General features: G+C 37.5%; 1 protein-coding gene across 1 annotated transcript in view; it reads left to right on the top strand.

Annotated features, from left to right (window-relative positions):
* The window catches only part of CALY (calcyon neuron specific vesicular protein), a 674,247-nt gene that overhangs the window by 463,258 nt on the left and 189,075 nt on the right, over window positions 1-21,914 (top strand). The window contains exon 3 of the mRNA XM_044056789.1: window positions 14,479-14,598. Coding sequence (XP_043912724.1) covers window positions 14,479-14,598 — 120 coding nt within the window. The remainder of the gene's footprint in view (window positions 1-14,478; window positions 14,599-21,914) is intronic.

Raw genomic sequence — 21,914 nt, 5'->3', positions numbered from 1 at the left:
TCAAACTATGAAAAAATCTAACCCCAGCACATCATAAACAAGATCTCCATGCATGCAACCAAACACCACAAAGGCCATTTTACTAAAAGTGCTAAAATGCGCTACATCTAGCCACAGAATAGGGAGTGATGATAGCACTGCCATCACTGTGACACCCAGATGTCAGAAAGATGCCCTTCATGATATAGCTCTAAGGCTAAACTTTACTTTCAGTATCTTTAATCTGCTGTTTTCCATATTTCCTTCTCTACTGCAAATCTGCAATACTGTATTGTTCACACATTCACAATTATCCTATGTCATCAATTGTGTTCTTGTTTGGCTTGCATACCTAAAATCTAATATCTGTATAACTAGTATTATGTACTTTATTGCATCACCTATTCTGTAATGTAGTGTTCTGTACCATCACTGCTTAATTTCTATATTTTGATTCTGTAGCTTTATCATGTTTGTTATTTGGAGCTTTTCTCCCTGGGCTTCTACTGAAAATGGGCTCACCCTGGCCCAGTAGACCTCCCGGTAAACAAATGCAAATAAATAAATAAACAACAAATAAATTATAAGAACAAAACAATTGTTTCCAGGAAGTTAATGCTCTCAATGCAGAAAAGATGTAAAGTAAGAAGCACTAACAAACTGCAAGAGAGCAAAACAAGGCTGTTCAGCTGAATCCACATAGACAGCAATGGTACTAAAGTAAGTCCATTACCAAGTTGTATCAAAAATCCAGTAGACGTAACAACAAGTAATCCAAGGTAAATCGATTTAATGTTTAAAATAAAACTGGCTAGCGCTTTCACCCAAAAAGGGCTTTATCAAGTCAAATACATCCAAGCCATAAAAACCTGTTTTGTATATACACAGGGATGATAATCACTATGACATCACATCCTATCTAACTGTTAACTAAAAGGTATATATACCACATAAATAGTTGTACTAAAATACAAAGGCATTCGTGAAAACAGTTATCCAAATATCATGTACACATGAAAACACTCCCTTACTAAGTTATAAGAACTAAAAATACATTTACATATATCCCACATATACATACCTACACACACACACACACACACACACACATATATATATATATATATATATATATATATGTGTGTGTGTGTCCGTGTGTGTGTGTGTGTGTGTATATATATATATATATATATATATATATATCTATATAAACATCCTAAACTCAATACTGTCCTATGAAAAACTTAATATACAAATGTAAAGCATGTCAAACAAAATTCATATGTTTCAATTTAAACATTAAGTCCTATATATTAGAATGGTAAAATGGCCAAATATCAATGCCTAACCTTTAATTTCCTATTCTTCAACAAGGGCTTGATAGGTATTTTATCGTTTAGGCCCAGTTTCTGATCTCAACCTGATAATCCAGTTAAGTTCACATCTCTGTATAATTCTTCACATCCCCTCCTCTAAAACTGGGTGTATTCATTTGTATAACCTGAAACATAAAGGTATGTGATATTGAAGTCTCTATCACATGCTTGGACAGGTCAGTATCATCAGACATTACAGTTTTCTTCTTCTTATTTAGAAAATGCATATTGATGCAAAACCTATTGTTCTCTTAACCTTTTAATAGCAACATTTTAAAAATGTCCATGATCCCTTTTCCCTTCATTATTTCTGGATTTGTCTAGAATTATTAAAGCAGAGAAGCTGAGAAGTGTGTGGCTGTCAGTTTAATAGTGCTAAATGCTTTACTCTCTTACAAAGCTGGTAGGACTCTGTGCACTCATAATTTTTTTTTTTTTTGTAACTGGTAGCACTTAGAGCAGATAAAGCTCCATGCCCTACAAAAAAAATTATGATTTGGTCATTGATCGCAACCTTTTGTTATGTATTCCCAACACAGATGCTTAAATTCACCTCTCGAGTTTCTCTCTCAAGGTGAATGTCTTGGAATCCTTGTGTAGAACACATAATAAACCTGTTATGATCAGAGACCCAATCATAATCCTGTATATTTTATATACGTTCATAGTAGACATACTTTTAAGGAAGACATACGATGCTAATTAATGCTAATTGTTTGCCATTCATTATGTCTGTAATCATTACCTTGTTTGTTATTCACATTAATTTGATGAAGTATGAGATTTCATACTGCCTTTATACTAGTTGGAGCTTTTAATCTCCAGACCTCCGTGAAAAATGGGCTTTCAGCCACTAGATTTCCCATTAATTAAAGCAAACAAGCAAACAAAAATTGTACCCTCTTCAAGTAGCACCAAAAATTAAACCAATTATTAAGGTCAATTTTTTTCTATTTATATTGTAGCATTATCTTTGGGGAAGACAGAACGCTTGTCAGTGCTAGGCTCATACCAGCCTGGGGACACTCAGCCTGAAAGCTTCATTATGTGTCTCTTATTATAGTCCTGGAAGGTATGTGTCAGGTCATTTACACCCACTTGGAATATGACTACTGCTAACTGTGGTTCAACAGTTTGAGTGCATGCGTGAGCTGATGGATCTGATAAGCAACTGGCTATTACTGCCACCTTAATCAGAATGGTGAGAGGACATATGTGTGTGTCACAATAGTTTCTTATGAACAAAATATTGGGTTGTGTGCTGGTTTGTTTAAAAGGCTTAGATGCTGAGACAGTGTGAGATGCTTCTGTATTTCCCAAGTTAAGTTTTGTTTTGGTAGAGTGATTTTTCAGGTTGACAAGGATACTTGTTGCGGATGTACAGTACAGTCTTATCTGATGCACAATTCCAGCAAAATTAGTATTTTTTCTGGTGGTATGATCACCAAAAGCTGCTGAGCTCTGTGAAAATGAGTCAAGAGGCATGCAAACATAACCACTATTTAACGGTTGAGGAAATTCTAAACAAAGCTAATGGCCTGCAGGCCAATGAGAAACAACACACCTTTTCTTCCTTCAAGCAGTCCTGGGTCAGAAAATGGTTCTAGATATGTCTACTCTCACAAAAGTATAACCAAAGCTGATCTAACTTGAGATTACAAAAAGGTCAGAAAAGTGCAAGTTTTAATAATAAGGCATAGTCAATAATGCTGATAAAGTACTAAATGTGAAAAGTGACAAGTGCAGAACAGTAAAAAGTACTTAGCAGTCTTAAAGAAAAAGTACAAAATATCTTGTTTGGCTTGCCTGCTGTTCTCTGCCTGCATTTAATTTTGAATTGAAGCTTTTCATTTAAGGTCAGGTTAAGGTCTGGTTACTTCTTTTTTTATCTTTTTCTTATATTGCATTTGTTTTGTTTTAAGTTGTATGTTCTTTTGGAGTTTTAAGAGATCTTGGCTAAGTTCACTTAGAAAAGTTAGAAAAGAATTCATTTGTAGACAGTGAATAACATCTAGCTAATTAGTGGGAGGAGCTGAAGAAATAGCATTCCTCATTTAACTAGCAATATTCTGAGGCTTTATTTAACTGGAGTGCTTGTTTGGTTTGCTTGCTGTTCTCAGCCTAACTATTGCTGAGCTGTCTGCATTTGATTTTTCCACCCAACTCAAAAGCCACCACTATAAATCTGATTTTGGACACTCTTCCCAGTCCCATCTCATCAGCTCATTCTACTGAGTACAGAGATATGAGTTGGGGAGACCCACCCCCTTAATCTCTTAAACTTGAATTATCTTCTGTTTCCTCCATTCCAACTAACAAAAAAATTGCACTTTATTCAGTTGCTTTTAGTGTATCTGTGCTTCCTCCTATTTTCTTACTTTATTTTGCTTTTTGCTGCTTGTTCTTTAAGTGTTCGGTTGTATTTAGTCGGCTGCATTTATTAATGTTTGTTAGTAGCCTGATTACATTGTAACTGTTATTCTAAAGTTTATTTTTGATTTAAGCACTTGGGATTCAAAGTAATTATCTAACATAAGGAACTCTTGTGACCAGAGAGGTAGCTCACATCCTTCTAAGTTGAGAATTACTGGTTGAAGGCTCGTTGTGTCTGTTATTCTAAAACTGCTGAATTCTGGTTTAAGCACTTGGGCTCAAAGCCAGTTATTTTGCTTTAGGAAGGTTTGTGGTCTACAGAGTTTACCAGAGCTGCTCAGAATTTGGCATTCTTAGCCAGAGGTCTGGAATGCATCTGAACAGAAATCCAAGGAATCCACTGAAATCGTCTAAAAATAAGTATAATTTAAGCCTGTATTGCACTTTGTGAACTGTATTTTATTGAACTGATGCTTCATTTTTTGCTGTTTTTTGCTGCTCTGACTGCTTCAATCTGCAATTTGCATCATTGCTACCTTTGCCTTAAATCGAATAGGCTAGATTCAGACTTGCTTGGTCATATCTGCACTCTCCAAGGCCACAAACACACCCTCTATGGGACCATATAACATCCCAGGCTGCTTACTAAACCACGTTAAACATGACCTAGCAGATCCACTTGGCACTATCTTTAACCATAACCTGAGCACTGGCCTTGTTCCAGCAGAGTGGTGAACAGCAACTGTAATCCCCTAGCACAAAGGGGTTAATCAACCAACCCTGGGAACTATAGACCCATAAGTCTAACCAGCCCTATTTGCAAGGCCATGGGAAGCATCATCATGGACCTTATCAACAATGAAATAGGCAACATTCAAACTCTTGACCTGATCCAGTTCGGCTTCGCTAGGAGTAGATCATGCTTACTAAGCCTGGTGGACTTCTTTGAGAATGTCACCAAAGTCCTGGACAAAGGCAAAGCAGTACATACCACCTATCTTGACGTAGCCAAGGCATTCACTACAATCCCCTACTCATGTATCATTGAGAAACTCTCCCATCTGAGAATTAACCTATATGTCACTAGATAGGTAGCCAACTGGCTCACCGACATGATGCATATTGTCAAACTTGGGGATTCCACCTCCACCAGTAAAACAGTTATCAGTGGAGTGCCATAAGGTTCTGTGCTGGGCTCTCTACTATTTGAAATCAATTTCTTGGAAGTCCAGGTGAAAGTAGACAGCCTGTGGCTTGATGACTACAAACTGGGAGCAATCATTGAGTCCCCTAAAGATATTAGCCTATTACAGGAGGGATTAGCACAGGCAAATGATTGGTGTCAAAGCTACAATCTAAAATTAAATGCAAGAAAGTGCATCATTGCCCCCTTTGGCAAAGAGGTAGCCCCTGTAAATTGCAATACAGGCAGCACCCCCCCCCCAAGCTCGAACCCAGAGGTGTGGGACTTGGGAACACAAGTTGATTGCAGTGTAAACTTGGATCACCATGTGTCCACAGTGGTAAGGAAAGCCTTTTACATTGCACACATCATAAGTAAGGTCACCACATTCAAGACCAAGGATGTTATAACTCCTCTGTACTCTGCCCTCATCAGACCATGAACAGAGTACAATGCTTCCTTTTTCATGTACCTCATCAGACACCTGCAGCAGCTGGAGAGACCACAGGCCATCTAACTAAGAGAATTCAGGGACTCCAAAACATGACCAACATGGAAGGAATGAAAGCCCTGTCACTGTACGCTGTGTCCTACAGGTTGCTGAGAAGCAACCTGTGACTGGCCTACAGAGAGTCACTGGCTCCAGAGATCTCAACCTAGCCTGTGACTTAAATAAAACATGCTGGGGAGACAGATATATCTCACAGAGACTACTGCTACTCTGGAATAAATTCCCAATTGACATTAAGCAGAGCTCCTCAATGACCCGATTTAAGAGCCACCTAGACAACTGGATGAGAGACAGTAAATTCACCCCTGGGGTGGCACCTATGTCTCTCATGGATAGGACAGCCGGTACTGTTCTTAGATTCACTCTGCAAACAATCAAACCATCTAACTATGGTCAGTTATGGAACATGGTTATCACATGGCTGGGCTTGTAAAAGCCATAGGGCCATTAGCCTAGTAACCTCCTATGAACCTATCAATCTATAGTACTTATCTGTGCTATTATGGCACTGGATTGAAGCAAAACACTCAGTAGTCAGTGGTGTGGAAGCCAAGCATTTGTAAGTTCTGTGTATCTGAATCAAGGGAGAAACTGAATAAGCAGACAAAATAACCCACTGGCTAATCACAAAATACATTTGAAGCTTTTCTCTGTAATTCTCAAGCTCAGAACAATCAGGTTACCATCTCTATTGCCACTAGAAAGCAGACTTAACCTTTCTTAATGTAAAAATCACACAAATGTGAAACTAACATGCAGAACTGCAGAACAAACACCACCTTAACCAGCAAACACGTCCTTAAAGAAGATGGCTACAAAGCAAAAACAAAATTAATGTGTAGGAATGGTCTATGTACTACAACACTAGGATGAGCAGATTGTAAAGGAAATATTATAAAGGCTAAACCTTCTAGGAAGTGCACAGTGCTTTAGGCAGGCAAGAAGATGAGAAGAAAGGTAACCTGAACTTTTACAGTCTAAGGAGAAGAACCTCCCAATTTGATCTGCAAGTTCCCTGCAGTATAAACAGATGACATTAATCTGAGATGAGATTAGGAGAGGTTTCCAGAGACTATTTGTTTTAAGGGGGTTAACTCAAGAGAAATACCTGTTTGCTGGGTGAGCACACAGTATTGTGGAGCTATGGAAAACAATGGGTGGGAAAGGTACTTAAACTGAAATACTGGCTCTTTAAACAACAACAGGCAAATGGTTGAAGAGAAATTTTGAGCTGCTGTAAGAATCTAGAGGAATCAGACACTAAAGCTTATAGACCATAATACTTCAGGTCTGCAAGTTATTTAGTTAATGCAATAAATACATACACACATACGTACGTACATAAAAAAATAAATAAATAAATAATCCACTTAGTATAAATGATTTCGAAAAAAAAATCAAGTGCAAATTCTGCTTACTTGTCTGGTATAGAGGCAATTTCCTTTTGTTTAAGTATGAAGCAAAGAAGTATTGTCAAGCCAGGGAAGCCTCAATTGCAAGCAAAACTTTCAAGGCTTACTGATATACAAATTTAATTAACAAAGACAAGGATAGTAAATCATATCTGTACAAAATAGATTAAACCAATCCCATGAGCTTTTAGAGCACAACTAAATTGCCACCAGGGCTATGAATAACTGCTGAGGCCTATACCTCTCAACTGTCCAGATTTTCGCAGAATGTCCAGATTTTTGCCTCATATTTTTCACCTGTTCTTCATAAAATTTGTAGTTTTCTGGCAAATCACTGGGATGTACTGAGGATTGAAGTCACTAAATAATGACATATGTTTGAGTGTCAGACTTCAAATCCACAAGAAAATGCAAGTTAACACTAATCCTGTAAATCATGCAACTTTGCATGTTTATAAGAGCAACCTTTAAAATCTGTCCCTTTTTTGGGCCATTGTTCCCCCATCATATCAGGCTTTGTCCAGATTTCTAGCACTAAGAGATTGAGAGGTATGCTGAGGCCTATCCAGCTATCTTTAACCCAACTGTATCAGCTAAAGAACAAAATACTGTACTTATAGACTGTTCAACAGAGCTGTTGTACAATGCCAATGAAGTCAGACACTCACAATATTTCAGGTCTGCAAACTCTTTAGTTATAGTAAAAAAATGCACTTACAACACATCATCATCATCTTCTTTCGGCTGTTCCCATTAGGGGTCGCCACAGCGCATCTTCTGTTTCCATTTCTTCCTGTCCTCTGCATCATGCTCTTTCACACAAACTGCCTGCATGTCCTCTCTCACCACATCCATAAACCTTATCTTAGGCCTTCCTCTTTTCCTCTTACCTGGCAGCTCCATCCTTAGCATCCTTTTCCCAATATACCCAGCATCCCTCCTCAGCACATGTCCAAACCAATGCAATCTCGCCTCTCTTGCTTTGTCTCCAAACTGTCCAACCTGCGCTGACCCTCTAATATACTGATTCCTAATCCTGTCCATCCTAGTCACACCCAGTGCAAATCTTAACATCTTTAACTCTGCCACATCCAGCTCTGACTCCTGCCTTTTCGTCAATGCCACCGTCTCAAACCCATATAACATAGCTGGTCTCACTACCCTCTTGTAGACCTTCCCTTTCATTCTTACTGGTACCCGTCTGTCACAAATCACTCCTGACACTCTTCTCCACTCATTCCACCCTGCCTGTACTCTCTTCTTCACCTCTCTTCCACACTCACCATTGCTCTGATCTGTTGATCCCAAGTACGTAAACTCATCCACCTTTACCAACTCTACTCCCTGCATCCTCACCATTCCTCTACCCTCCCTCACATTTACACACATATATTCTATTTTAGCCCTGCTGACCTTCATTCCTCTCCTCTCTAAAGCATATCTCCACCTCTCCAGGGTCTCCTCAACCTGGTCCCTACTCTCATATCACAATGTCATCTGCAAACATCATAGTCCACAGGGGCTCCTGTCTGATCTCATCTGTCAACCTGTCCATCACTACTGCAAATAAGAAAGGGCTCAGAGCTGATCCTTGATGTAATCCTACCTCCACCTTAAATGTATCTGTCACTCCCACCGCAGTCCTCACCAATGTCACACTACCCTCGTACATATCCACTCTTACATACTTCTCTGCCACTCCCGACTTTCTCATACAATACCACAACTCCTCTCTAGGCACCCTGTCATATGCTTTCTCTAAGTCCACAAAGACACAATGCAACTCCTTCTGACCTTCTCTGTATTTCTCCAACAACACTCTCAGAGCAAATATTGCATCTGTAGTGCTCTTTCCTGGCATGAAACCATACTGCTGATCACTAATCATCACGTCCCTTCTTAACCTTGCTTCCACTACTCTTTTCCATAACTTCAAGCTGTGACTGATCAATTTTATCCCTCTGTAGTTACTGCAGCTCTGCACATCACCCTTATTCTTAAAGATAGGTACCAAAACACTTTTTCTCCACTCCTCAGGCATCCTCTGCCTTTCCAAAATTTCATTAAACAATCTGGTTAAAAATTCCACTGCCATTTCACCTAAGCACCTCCATGCTTCCACTGGTATGTCATCTGGGCCAACAGCCTTTCCATTCTTCATAGCTATCCTTACTTCCTCCTTGCTAATCCGTTGCACTTCCTGATTCACTATCCCCACATCATCCAACCTTCTTTCTCTCTCATTCTCTTCATTCATCAGCCCCTCAAAGTACTCTTTCCATCTACTCAACACACACTCCTCGCTTGTGAATACGTTTCCCTCATTATCCTTTATCACCCTTACCTGCTGCACATCTTTCCCAGCTCTGTCCCTCTGTCTAGCCAAGGTCATTTTCTCCCTCCTTAGTGTCTATCCTTCAATACAACTCTCCATAAGCCTTATCCTTAGCCTTTGCCACCTCTCTCTTTGCCATGCGCCTCATCTCCTTATATTCATGTCTACTTTCTTCATCTCTTTGACAATCCCACTTCTTCTTCGCCAGCCTCTTTCTCTGTATACTCTCCTGTACTTCCTCATTCCACCACCATGTCTCCTTGTCCTCCTTCCTCTGTCCAGATGTCACACCAAGCACCTTTCTAGCAGTCTCCCTTACTAGCTCTGCTGTAGTTTCCCAACTATTCGGTAACTCTCCACTGCCTCCCAGTGCCTGTCTTAACTCTTCCCTGAACTCCACCTCACAATCACCCTTTTTTAACTTCCACCATTTAATCCTTGGCACTGCTTTCACACTTCTCCTCTTCTTGATGACCAAAGTCAACCTACAGACCGCCAATCTATGCTGCTTAACTACACTTTCCCCTGTCACCACTTTACAGTCTCCAATCTCCTTCAGACTGACCCTCCTACATAGGATATAATCCACCTGAGTGCATCTTCCTCCACTCTTGTACACCACCCTATGCTCCTCCTTCTTCTTAAAATACGTATTCACCACAGCCATGTCCATCCTTTTCACAAAATCTACAATCATCTGACCTTCTGCATTCCTCTCCTTAACACCATACCTACCCATCACTTTCTCATCCCCTCTGTTCAGTTCACCAACATGCCCATTGAGGTCCGCTCCAATCACTAGTCTCTCACCCTTGGGTACACTCACCACCACTCCATCCAACTCACTCCAAAATTTTTCTTTCTCATCCATAGCACACCCAACTTGTGGAGCATATGCACTAACAACATTCGTCATTACACCATCAATTTCAAGCTTCATAAACATCACTCTATCAGACACTCTCTTCACCTCCAAAACACTCTTGGCATACTGTTCCTTTAGGATAACCCCTACCCCATTTTTCCTGCCATCCACACCATGATAAAACAATTTGAACCCACCTCCTATATACCTGGCCTTACTTCCCTTCCATCTGGTCTCTTGCACGCACAATATATCAACCTTCCTTCTCTCCATCATATCAGCTAGCTCTCTCCCTATACCAGTCATACTGCCAACATTCAAAGTTCCTACCCTCACTACTACACTCCTAACCTTCCTCCTCTCTTCCTGCCTTCGGGCATGCCTTCCCCCTCCTCTTCTCCTTTGGCCAACAGTAGCCCAATTTCCGCCAGCACCCTGTTGGCTAACAGTACTGGTGGCAGTCGCTGTTAACCCGGGCCTCGACTGATCTGGTATGGAAATATGAAATGTTCTCCACATAAGTAATTTGGCAGAGGTTTTACGCCGGATGCCCTTCCTGATGCAACCCTCCCCATTTATCCGGGCTTGGGACCGGCACAAAGAAATGCACTGGCTTGTGCATCCCCAGTCAACACAATGCTTTAAAAAATTAAAATGCAAATGTTGCTTTCTTTTCTGATGCAGAGATGATTTTCTTCATATTTAACAATGCAGCTGAAAAGAGCTATCCATCCAGGTAGGCCACTGCTGTATAATCATTAAAGTATTTAATAATCTTGCAGTAAATTATTTTCTATCATCTCTCTTATTTTTGCCAATATGTTTTGACTCTTTATACTTTTATTCCAGTCCCTATAACATTGTTTGTCTGAATTTAACGTTCTAGGCATAAAATAAAATAAAATAAAATAACAGAATGGAGGAATCCAGAAAGTGTAAAATAACAACTAAAAAATGAAAAAACACTTAAAAGGCATAGGGGTTAGGAACAAAAAGATTTTTAATTATGGATATACTTTTAAAACAACCAATGATTAAGCGCCTTCATCTATATAATAACAGAAATCATCAGAACCGTGAGTTAAGTAAATCACTGGGTTAAATAACCCAAGCAGTGAATCACACCTCCCTAACTGACCAATAAGGAATAAAACAAATAACATAAATATGAATAAACCAGTTTGTGTCTCTACAATTAACTAAAATACATTAAGAATTGTACAGATAAACAGCTTTGCAATAGTCAAAATAAAGCAATACTTCTTCTTTCGGCTTTTTTCCGGTTAGGGGTCGCCACAGCGGATCACCTGTCTGCTCATGATTGGCAGTGGAGTTTTACAGTGTCGAGTTGCCAGCCCGGCACCCAACCTTCCACAGAAGGCACACACACTCACACCTAGGGCCAATTTAGAGTGTCCAATCCACTTGCAGCATGTCTTTGGGATGTGGGAGGAAACCAGAGCACCCGGAGGAAACCCACGCAACCACAGGGAGGACATACAGATTCCGCACAGAAGGCACCCCAGCTGAGAATCGAACCGGAGAACCTCTTCTGTGAGGCAACAATGCTAACCACTGCACCACCCTGGCCGCCCTAAAATAAAGCAATACTTAAAAGTATAAATTTCAAAATAAAGCATACTGAAGATATTTTCTGATGTCAGAGAGAGAGAAAGAGAGAGACATTTCAACAATAAGGCAAAAAGTATAATATAAACTATTGAACAAAGTTAAGGTTTCTAATTTGTTATATATTCAAGGATAGCACCATTAATGGGTAAACACATTAAATTAAAAGATTTGTATGTATGAAAGGTCAGATTTGCAGGCTGCGTTCAAGGCACCATTTAATTTGCAGGTATAATGGCTATTCTACTAATTGTTAATGAGTTTACTTTTTCTTTTACAAATATTCTAGTGTTTACTGTATGTAAGTGTGTTAATATTGTAAAGCAAAAGATTCACTTAGGATACACTATTACAATAGTTAACAATGATGAAACTATTTGTTTTACTTAACGCGGCTGGTACTATTTGTTCTATGTGGGTAAATGTACTGCATCATTGTTAGGTTTGGACCATAATACAGAATTGGATTACAAATTCAGAGAAGAGTTTCTGGCCTATCTGGTCTTCTTCCTTTCCAAAATATAAAGTGCAAGTACCATTTAACCTGTAATTGTTTTTAACCCATCCCTCATAGCAACAACCATAAGCCTGTCCAATTGAATATTAACTGTTTTTACTGCTTTTGTCCTATTTTGGGAAAGCTGTTTTAGTCACCATTCTTCCCACTCCGTGAAATAATGCTTCAGTATATGCCCCATGAGTCATTTACTTTTTATGTCAAAGAAGGACTCGGTTCAGAAAATGAAAACATATATTTTACTCTAATAATGTCCCTACTGCACTGTACATAGTTTTTAATATATTTTTAATTTTTCTACTACAAAATGCCTAAACGTGGTAAAATACTTATTAGATTTTTTAGGGTTTCTATTTCATTTTACTGAAGCACACTTACTTGAACCTTAAATAATTAAAGGCAGTTCACTGAAATGCACAAATTATGCTTGTGACTTGCTCAAAACACATTGCACTGACAATACCACATTAATACAATGTTTCTAAACCCTTTCAGTTCCAAAGACAAGCCTCCCTGCCACTTTTAGTTTAGAAGGCTTCACCCTCACATCCCTTAATATTTTTCAACATTCAAAGTCTATATACTTTTAAGTTAAGTGCAATAATATATCTGCTCAAAACCCAATACATACTGTGAGATTTCAAGCAAACCCAACAGTCTTCAAAAAGGATGCTAAACAGGAACATAGAAACACAGGTTAGCACAGAATGTCACAGACGGGGAAAAACACTGGAGTTTTACTTTGATTACATGCAACAGTGTAAGGGTAATTTTGTGTGGAGTAAAATAAACTCCAGGATGTAAAAATATATTTAGGGTGTATTTTACTTCAAATTATGTAATTGTTTTTTTTTCTTTTATGAATGGTGCTCTCTTGGGCACATACATAACATAAATTCAGATATTAGAACTTTCTAGGCTCCCTTTTAGTATCGCTTCAGATGCAGGCCATGCACTGTTTCTTAGTCTCTGCTGACTTGCCTGGGTCTTATGGGCTAATGATGATGCGTTCTGCAGAAATGTACAGGATAGTTCTGAAGGAATCTTACCGGCCATTTATACAGAGGGACAATATTTTCCAGCTTTGTACTTTTCTTTTTGTGCATTTAAACATTCCACCAGCCTTTTCTGCTGATCATATATATTGTCTCTTTCTATCATTTCCATAGCATAAAGGGACGAATCCCTGACAATAACCCAGAAAGCTGACAGGGGATGAGGAACTTGCTTGCTTACTTGTCTTGTGGATAGGGAGTGCGTTGTTGTTGGGTATGCCTGACACCATGGCTTAGTGCTGGATACTTGCCAAATGATGTAAAACAGTAGTTTAAATAGGATGATCAAGGGATTTGAGAGGTAGCACTGTGGAAACAGTGTGCCTCTCTCATAGTGCCCAAGTACATACCGTGGATGTTAGGTATGGCATATAAAACAGTCTTGTAACAAATTCCTCTGCATGTCTTACACTGCAACATAAATGAATAGACTCATAACAGTAATGGGGCAGTCCATATCCAAGGGGTGATTAACTGGGCATGAGAAACCTAGAGAATAAGGTAAGATATGTCTCAACAAAGGGTCACACTGCCACAGGGGTCAAAAAATGTAAAAGTTTTTTTCTTCACTTTCAGGCATTCTGATATGGCAACTCCTAGGTCCATGTCTGTTGCTACTTCTACTACCATCCCAGTTATGTTCTCAGTTTCTGTGGTTTTGGACTGAATTCACCCCACCATAGTTTAATATATTCCTCCATCTCTGACAAAATCCCTTTCATTATATTATTCCACCCTCCTGTGTATAACTCCTGTGGTGTAAGTATCTTTTTTCTTTCAGGCATTCTTTTTTTCAGATGTCATTAAATGCTGCTTCTACAGACATATGAAATTAATGTCTCCAGCAGTGACCACTACCTCAGTTTAGGCACTGCTTTCTCAGAAGCTTTTTGAAGGCGTATGAAGTAGTACCAAAATACTGCAAATACTGTACCATGTTATAGATGCCATATATTCATGCAATGATTTATTCCACTTTTTTAATTGTATATGTTTCTTTGCTCAGTAATTGAAACATTTAAATATGAATGACTCTTTAATATCTTTATTTGAAATATTTATATGTGGATACAGAATACGAATAAAAAGAAAAACTATTTCTCTCGTTATTTAATAAATATTTATTGCCTTGAAACTAAGCAAAAAAAACAGTGATATGTATGAAATGAAAACTGCACTAAAATAAATTGTTATATTTTACTTTTTAAATTGATAGTGTATATACATTTCTTGTCTTCTAAAGGTTATTGTCAAGACAAGAACAGAATATCAACTTCAGCAGAAGAAGAAAAGAAAATTACATGTTCCAGGAATTAAAAAATTGAACATAAACCTTTATGATGAAGTATCAGAAAAGGTCAAGGTAAGTGTAAATAGAAGGAAATTATACTAGGAAAAGCTTGCTGCTAGGAGTTTCATGACTTTGCTCTCAGTCATGTTAAATGGTAGCTTTGACATTCAGTTGGGTTTCATGGTTTGAACATATTGCCTCAAATCACAGAGACATTCTGTTTCCTGAGATACTCAGAACTGGTTACTGTTAGTAACTGTATCCATATACTTCTCAAAGGCAGACACAGTGCACCATGCAGAAATATTGAAATGAGTACTGGTGCCGATTGATATCAGTGAAAAATGAAGAGATGAAAATTTATAAACGCAGACCAGGCATTAAATGTTTAAATTAAATTTAATGGGGTATTGGTAGAAGTTTAAAAAGTAAGGGCCTCAAAAACATTAGTGATGAGACTAAAGGGAAAACTAAATAACAGCAAAGGAGCAAAAAAGGTCATACAGTACTAGTGTGGATGTGCTATGATAGACAAAGACCAAGCCACCTGACTACAGTTTATTGGCTAAGGTGATCCTTTCCTTCTAACAGAAGACTGTATGTGATGATAACTGTTTCTTTCTTATATGTTAGGAAGCTGTGTGTGAAACCCTTATTAGAAAACGCATATCCCTTCTTTGTGAGCAGATTTAAACTGATAACATATGATAGTAAACAGCAGATTGTTCTAAGGCTCTCTTTCCATCATATCATATCATATCATTAGTATGCAGAGCACATCAAAGGATTAACACTGTTTTTACCAATCAATACTTAAGTCTGTGAATTTTTCATAATTCCACTGTCAGTCATTTGTTTTTCATGTCTGTCATATTCACAGCTAGGAAGAAGAAGGACATTGTAGCTTCAAACATGATTAAGTCATTGTTATGATTTATTTGGGAGGATAACAACTTTGAGAATAATGTGTGATACTTTGCAGCTAATGAAACTGATGACCTTGCAGATATGCATGTAATTTATTCAAAACCTGATTAACTTATTCACACTTGTCAGCATCAAGTCAATAAACTGTCAAAATCCTGTGAGCTGGTGGACTGGACAGAAATTGTCTGGAGCTATAAATCACACAAAATTTAAATGTGAGAAAAATCTTTTAAATTAAACAAATAATGTAGCTTTGACAGAACTCACATTTTAAGGTGAAGGTTGCTTGCACGCTATGGTAATCCATAGAATAGCAGCAGCTGGATAAATTACTGGTATTTTCCTTTAATTTATGCATAGCTGTCATTACAATCTGGTTTTGTGTCATATTTCATTAGATCTGTTTAAAAAATAGACTTGTTCGGTCATTTAACTACATGTTCAGGTGTTTTGAAGCTGCTTCTTGATTTTTTTTAGAAATTGTAATATCATGCATTGCAGAATGTCTTCCTGAATTGCCTCAGTATTTGATCAGTGGTTCTTTGCTCAATAGCTAGTGCTGAAGAAAAGAGACTGTCAAATGCAGGCTGCATTCTTCTTTGCCTTCTGAGTGATGTAATTATGCATATTGTAGTTCTGACTTTCCAAACTTATCTGTAAGGTTATCAAAGCACAATTTACTGTTACTTTAAATATCTGTGCATATATATATATATATATATATATATATATATATATATATATATATGCATCTAGGACTTTTGAACGAAAGTTCAAAACCCCAAATCCATTACCACTGAACACACTTGAACAAAAGTGCTTTCATTGAAAACCCCCCCCAACCCCCCACTTTAATATTCTCACTCTGAGGTCGCACTACAGTGGGGAAAAGGGAATTTTCCCTTAGTGCACTGTAGTACGACCGGAACAACAAGTATACGTGAAAGTGCTGCTTCAGTGAACAGCACTTTCGGGCAAGTATGCTCACCAAATTGGGATTCAGTGAAAGATGCAGTCGAGCATCTGTACGGATCCCATATATATATATATATATATATATATATATATATATATATATGGAAGCACTTTATAATCTCGAAATACTGAAATGTCGAATTTCAGTATCTCGACACTATAAAGTCGAAGGTTTAAATAACATAATCGCAAATTCGAATATCTCAAATTTGCAGTTATGGCTTTACACTACGTAATGTCTGGGGTAGTATGTGGATAGTGTGTGGTGCTGTGTTAGGATTTAGGTGTAATGTCAGGTAAGTGATTGTTTTGTAAGGGTTTTGGGTGCATGTTTGAGTGTATGGGAGTGTGCTGATATGTGTGATGTGTGTGTGAGGGACTGTAGAATGTATGTGTGTGAGTTTGCTTTTGTTTTCTGTTTGTGCGATCTCATAGTATATATAAGTAGGGGGGTGTGGGGGGTGCAGCAGGGCTTGCCCCCCTACTTACTTGTGATGTAGGTTTGTGGATGTGTATTGTTTTGTTTGTTTATTTTGTGGTGTGTGTGTTGTGGTATATGTGTGGTCCGATGTTTGCTGTGTTTTTGGTGTTTTAAATTTTGCAGTTTTGGGCTTCACAGTTTTAGGCTTTCGTTATTGTGTGTATTCGATTCCATGGTCTCGAAAAACTGAAATTCGAGATTTCAGTCTTTCGAGATTATGAAGTGAATCCATATATATATATATATATATATATATATATATATATATATATATATGCAGTGCAGCCCATTGTCTCTTAAAAATGACCTTTTCTGAAACAACACGGACCAATAAAAGTAAAATAAAGGACATATTTTGTTAATTTTCAAAGAAAAATAAACAATCTGACAAGCATACTTGCATCTGTTCAGCTCTTTATTTATTTATTTATTTTTGCTAGTGAATCGAACCCAAGTAGTTTATGCCATTTACCTTTTCTACTATTTCAAATTGATCTTGGTGTGTCGATAACTCTTTTTCTGTATATGAGATGCCTTGAATGTTCTGGTCCTTGTATATGTAGTATGCACCCCTTGTTATATAGGCTAGGGTCTAGCCATGTGTTTCCAAATGATGATTGTTACTACTTTCTACCTATCCTGGAAGTAGGTATAGTGTCTTTTGCCCATTAGGATTGGTGCCATCAGGGAAATAACTTACCAGCCCTGGAAGGGCCATTATTTTCCTCATAATACCAATCCCAGGAGGACATTATTGCTCTTTGATAATGGACGATCTGTTGAATTTTTTTTTTAATTAGTATATATGTTTGATGTAAAATAGTTCCTCCTCCTTATGTTTCAAACTCACTGTTGCGTTTGTACTTGCTGTTGGAGGAAATATTTTACATTCAAAATGTGAGGTGTTCAGGTTTTTAATGTACACACACATACACACACACACACACACACACACAAACACACACACACACACAAATATGCCAAACAATTACAGCTACTTTCTTTAATGAGTGCACCTCATATTTCTCATTTTGATTAAATTTAAAAAAAATCAAACAGTATAAGGCATTACAGCCCACCCTGCAAATCTCTCAGCTGCCACTAATTTCCCTTTGTCCCTCAAAAATGTTTCATATTCTAGTAAATCACTGAACTACTGCTGATAAATAAGGCAAGACATTTATTTATTTATTTACTTATTTCCATTTGTTAACTGGGATAGTCTGACTAGACAAAAAAAACCTCTTCAGCAGAGGCATAGGGAGAAAGGCTCCATGTTTACATATTAAAATATAAAAAAATTGTAATCACATGCTACCTTTCTATACTATCCAAATTGAGTTTGAGTAATACAAAAAAATTCCAAAAACATACATATGCATGAACAATGAAAATAATCAAATATCTTGCAAATTATATATATACAAAAATAGGGGCCATAAATTCACATTCTGGCTATATGCAAGTAGAAAAGAGAATGATTATCAGAATATACAGTTAGAGTGATGAGGTGGTAGGTTCATCCAGGTACATAACCAAGAGACGGATAGGTATTGTTTGTGTCTGCCTTTAAAGGCAGATTTTAATTTCATATGTTTTATTGTTCATAAAATGTAGTTGTTATATTTAAAAATTGAACATGATTCTAGCCTTACCCCTTCCTAGCATTACCTTTATACAGAATTCTTGGGCAAAGACATTGAGAAGTACATGCTCAGCCACTCTATTGCTGTCTTTCTCGGTTGCTAACTCTGTTTTTCTCTCTCTCTCTCTCTCTCTTTCTCTCTCTCTCATTCTGTATGTTTTATACACACAAACACACACACAATACCTTTTTTGTTTTCTTTTGTGCTTACTAAGCACCAAAACTACATTTAATGAGTACAAAAATGACAGACATTTGTTCTTTTTTTTCAGTCTGTGTTTCATGGCATCTTAATATGTTAAGCATGAAGCATTGGACCTGTATTTTACAATGCAATATCTGTACATTAACAACCTGTTGGAAAACCTTTGTTTACCATTAGGATGATGGTGTACATTTAACCCATTTTCTGAGACTCTTTTAAATGGGGTTTTCTCTTCTCTTTTTTCTAGTTTCCCTCATGATAGCTAACTGACTACAAGGGTGCTCATAATATAATAATTCAAAAGGTCAGAACCCTCTTAAGGTTTGTGGTACTTCTCTAATGGCATACAAAAAGTATGGTATTAAATGGTCCCAGTTTTTACTGCATTCCTTAATAAATTTTCTAATCATGGACAAGAAAGGTTGGTTAACATGCTTTATTAATCAATCCCTTTGGTGACTGTACATTAAGGTATTTAATAGTTTGGCATTAAAGCACTATCACAATGAGTGGATTATTTGGGTCATAAATGATGTTCCCCAGGTCAGTAAGTATTTTCTTAGGTATTCCATCTCTGGAAAATAGTAAGCATTACTCCCTAGATATTGATTTTGCATTAGCTGTACACAGGAGAATAGCCTCTGGGTACTTAGTTACATAACCCATAATGACCCAAATGATTTGACACCCATTTTCTCTTTTACCAATGAACAAACAATGGCCTGAGCAATGCTTTCAGGTAGCACCTCTGTGATAGGCATTATCAAAGCTACGTGCTGCCATATCTTTTTAAGTGGTATATGTTGTACTTCCTTCAGTATCCTTAGCCACGTTTTAGTACTCTTGAGGCTTTCCAACACTGTTCTGTGGACTTTGTTAGACTCCTATACTCTTATGAATATGGTTGGTTGTTGCTTTTACCCTTTTCTAGGTTAGGTACAAGAGTATCATTTAGGCTTATTCAATTGCTAGTCCCCCTCTACACACTGACAAAGTGGTCTACCACAGGATAACTATCCTCCAGTTGCTTCAATTAAGTCTTCAAAATGGGGAAAGTATTTCCCTATTATCTCATATGTTAAATTAGGAACTATAACAACAGGATAAATTAGTTTTATAGCCACAGTTTGCATTTCCCTTGAGTAATGTGATATTGTTTCATATCCCCATGAATACAGACTACTTTAATTGTTTTTAGTGAGGGTCTTCTTTCTACATATACACTACGGCCTTATAAGTATAACCATGTTACCTGACTCTACCAGTTCCTGAAGCTCTCTGCCTTTAATTAGAATATCGCACTTAATTAATTTTGCAGTCGAACAATAGCAGCACGTGGACTTGGCTATTCTTGCTGATAAGGTATCATGTTTCATGGGTGCAGTATCATTAATAAGATGCTTTTCACTGGATACAGTTTTTACAGATAGAACAATGCTGTATTAGTAGTACAAAATGTAGCTATAGGAGTGTCATTAATAAATCTGCCTTCACATTGGGAGTGCTCATTATATTATAGTATTGTCAGCATGGAAGAGTTTGTCTAAAGGATACTATCAGTCATGCATGCCATCAGGTGAAAGTTCAGGTGTCAGTACTACTTCTGCTATTTATAGGTTGGCTGCTGTTTCCATTTACCTCTCAGTTAGTCAGAATCTCTTCTCCTCTTGCAAACTATTATGGTTAGCAAAAACAAAAATTCATTCCAGCAGATGGAAACCAATAAAGCGAACACACTTCCAAACCAATAAAAATATAGAGAACATAGGAATGGCTTTAGAACTTTAGTGACAGAATAAGAACTTTCTTTCCACATCACAGAACTTCATCAGAATAAATTACATAATACAAAATGTCATTAAAAACCAACAGTTCAGTTGTCATTGGTTAATTTTAAAATTAAGACAAACTACTCATTGGCTCCAAGTCTAATAAATACAATCTCCCTGTTATACTTATTAAAACTACCAAGAACTAGTTTAAGAGTGCATCTCCCAACAGTTGAATACCCTTTAATACAATATATAAAAGTGTATAAATGTATAAATAAGTGTACCCAGATAAACATTCAAGACCAAATATATTTACTCCAGGAAATGAATTCACCTCCTGAAGCCATCAGACCTTAGCAACTTTTCTTTTTACGGCTGGAGCAAGCAAACAATTATGGTTCATAGGTTTATACTAAGCTAACTGCCCTTGTGGGCCATTTTAAGCCTAGCCAATTACTCCATGTAAGACTCAAACCCTGCACCTTGTGTCTGTAAGGTAAACACCTTAACCATTATGCCAACCTGTTGTGCCACTTATATCTTCTATTCCTCTCTCTTTGCAAACAAATCATTATCACTGCATAAAACATTGTAGCCTCTGCAGCAAGGAGGAGGGTCCGCTGCATTAAAGCAGACAGTAGATTTATATGATAATATTTCAAGTTCATTACAAGTGATGAAATCATAGCAAGTCATGGCAAAACTGACTGTTCACATGAACCACAATTAATATCATACTGAAATGGCATTGAGTCATCACAGAAGTTGTCAAGCAGTGTAATAACCACCACACAACAGTGAGTGAATTAGCAACACATGTTCCTACACCCCTGGACATTACTATGACAAGTCCTGTGTTGCACAAGTACAGCACAACACAACAATACCCTGCATCATCATGCATTTCCAACCCAAGAAAAGTACTAATAAAGTTCTCATAGAGTGAGGGGTCACTGCATGTGTGAGGGCAGTATTTTCCATTGATTTAATTGACAAATAATCTTTTATTATTTCAGAAGAACCAGGATTTATGTTTTTGTATGTTGGTAGTTGCAAACTGAATGGCTGTGTTTTGGTAAAGTTTAGCACAATTAATATTTTCTTTAACAAATCTCTACTATCAGATTATTGAGGAGGATACTTTAATTCATTCCTTATCCAATATGAAATGTGTGCAGATGATTAGGCAACATGACCATGTTTGTATGTCTTTTGTAGCTATTTTGAATAGAAATATTACTTTGAATGCATCTCAGAAACATCTAAGAACCAAACACAGGGGTTTCTACTATTCAAAGTTAACAGGTTTGATATACGTAATTTTGTCTTTTTTTATAGTCACAGTGAGCCTCAGATCTTGGAAAAATGTAAATCTTTGGGTGT

This window comes from Protopterus annectens, chromosome 14.part0 (genome assembly GCF_019279795.1).
Source record: "Protopterus annectens isolate FY-2018-M chromosome 14.part0, PAN1.0, whole genome shotgun sequence".
Lineage (NCBI taxonomy): Eukaryota > Metazoa > Chordata > Ceratodontiformes > Protopteridae > Protopterus > Protopterus annectens.
This window is presented reverse-complemented; position numbering and strand designations above follow the sequence as displayed.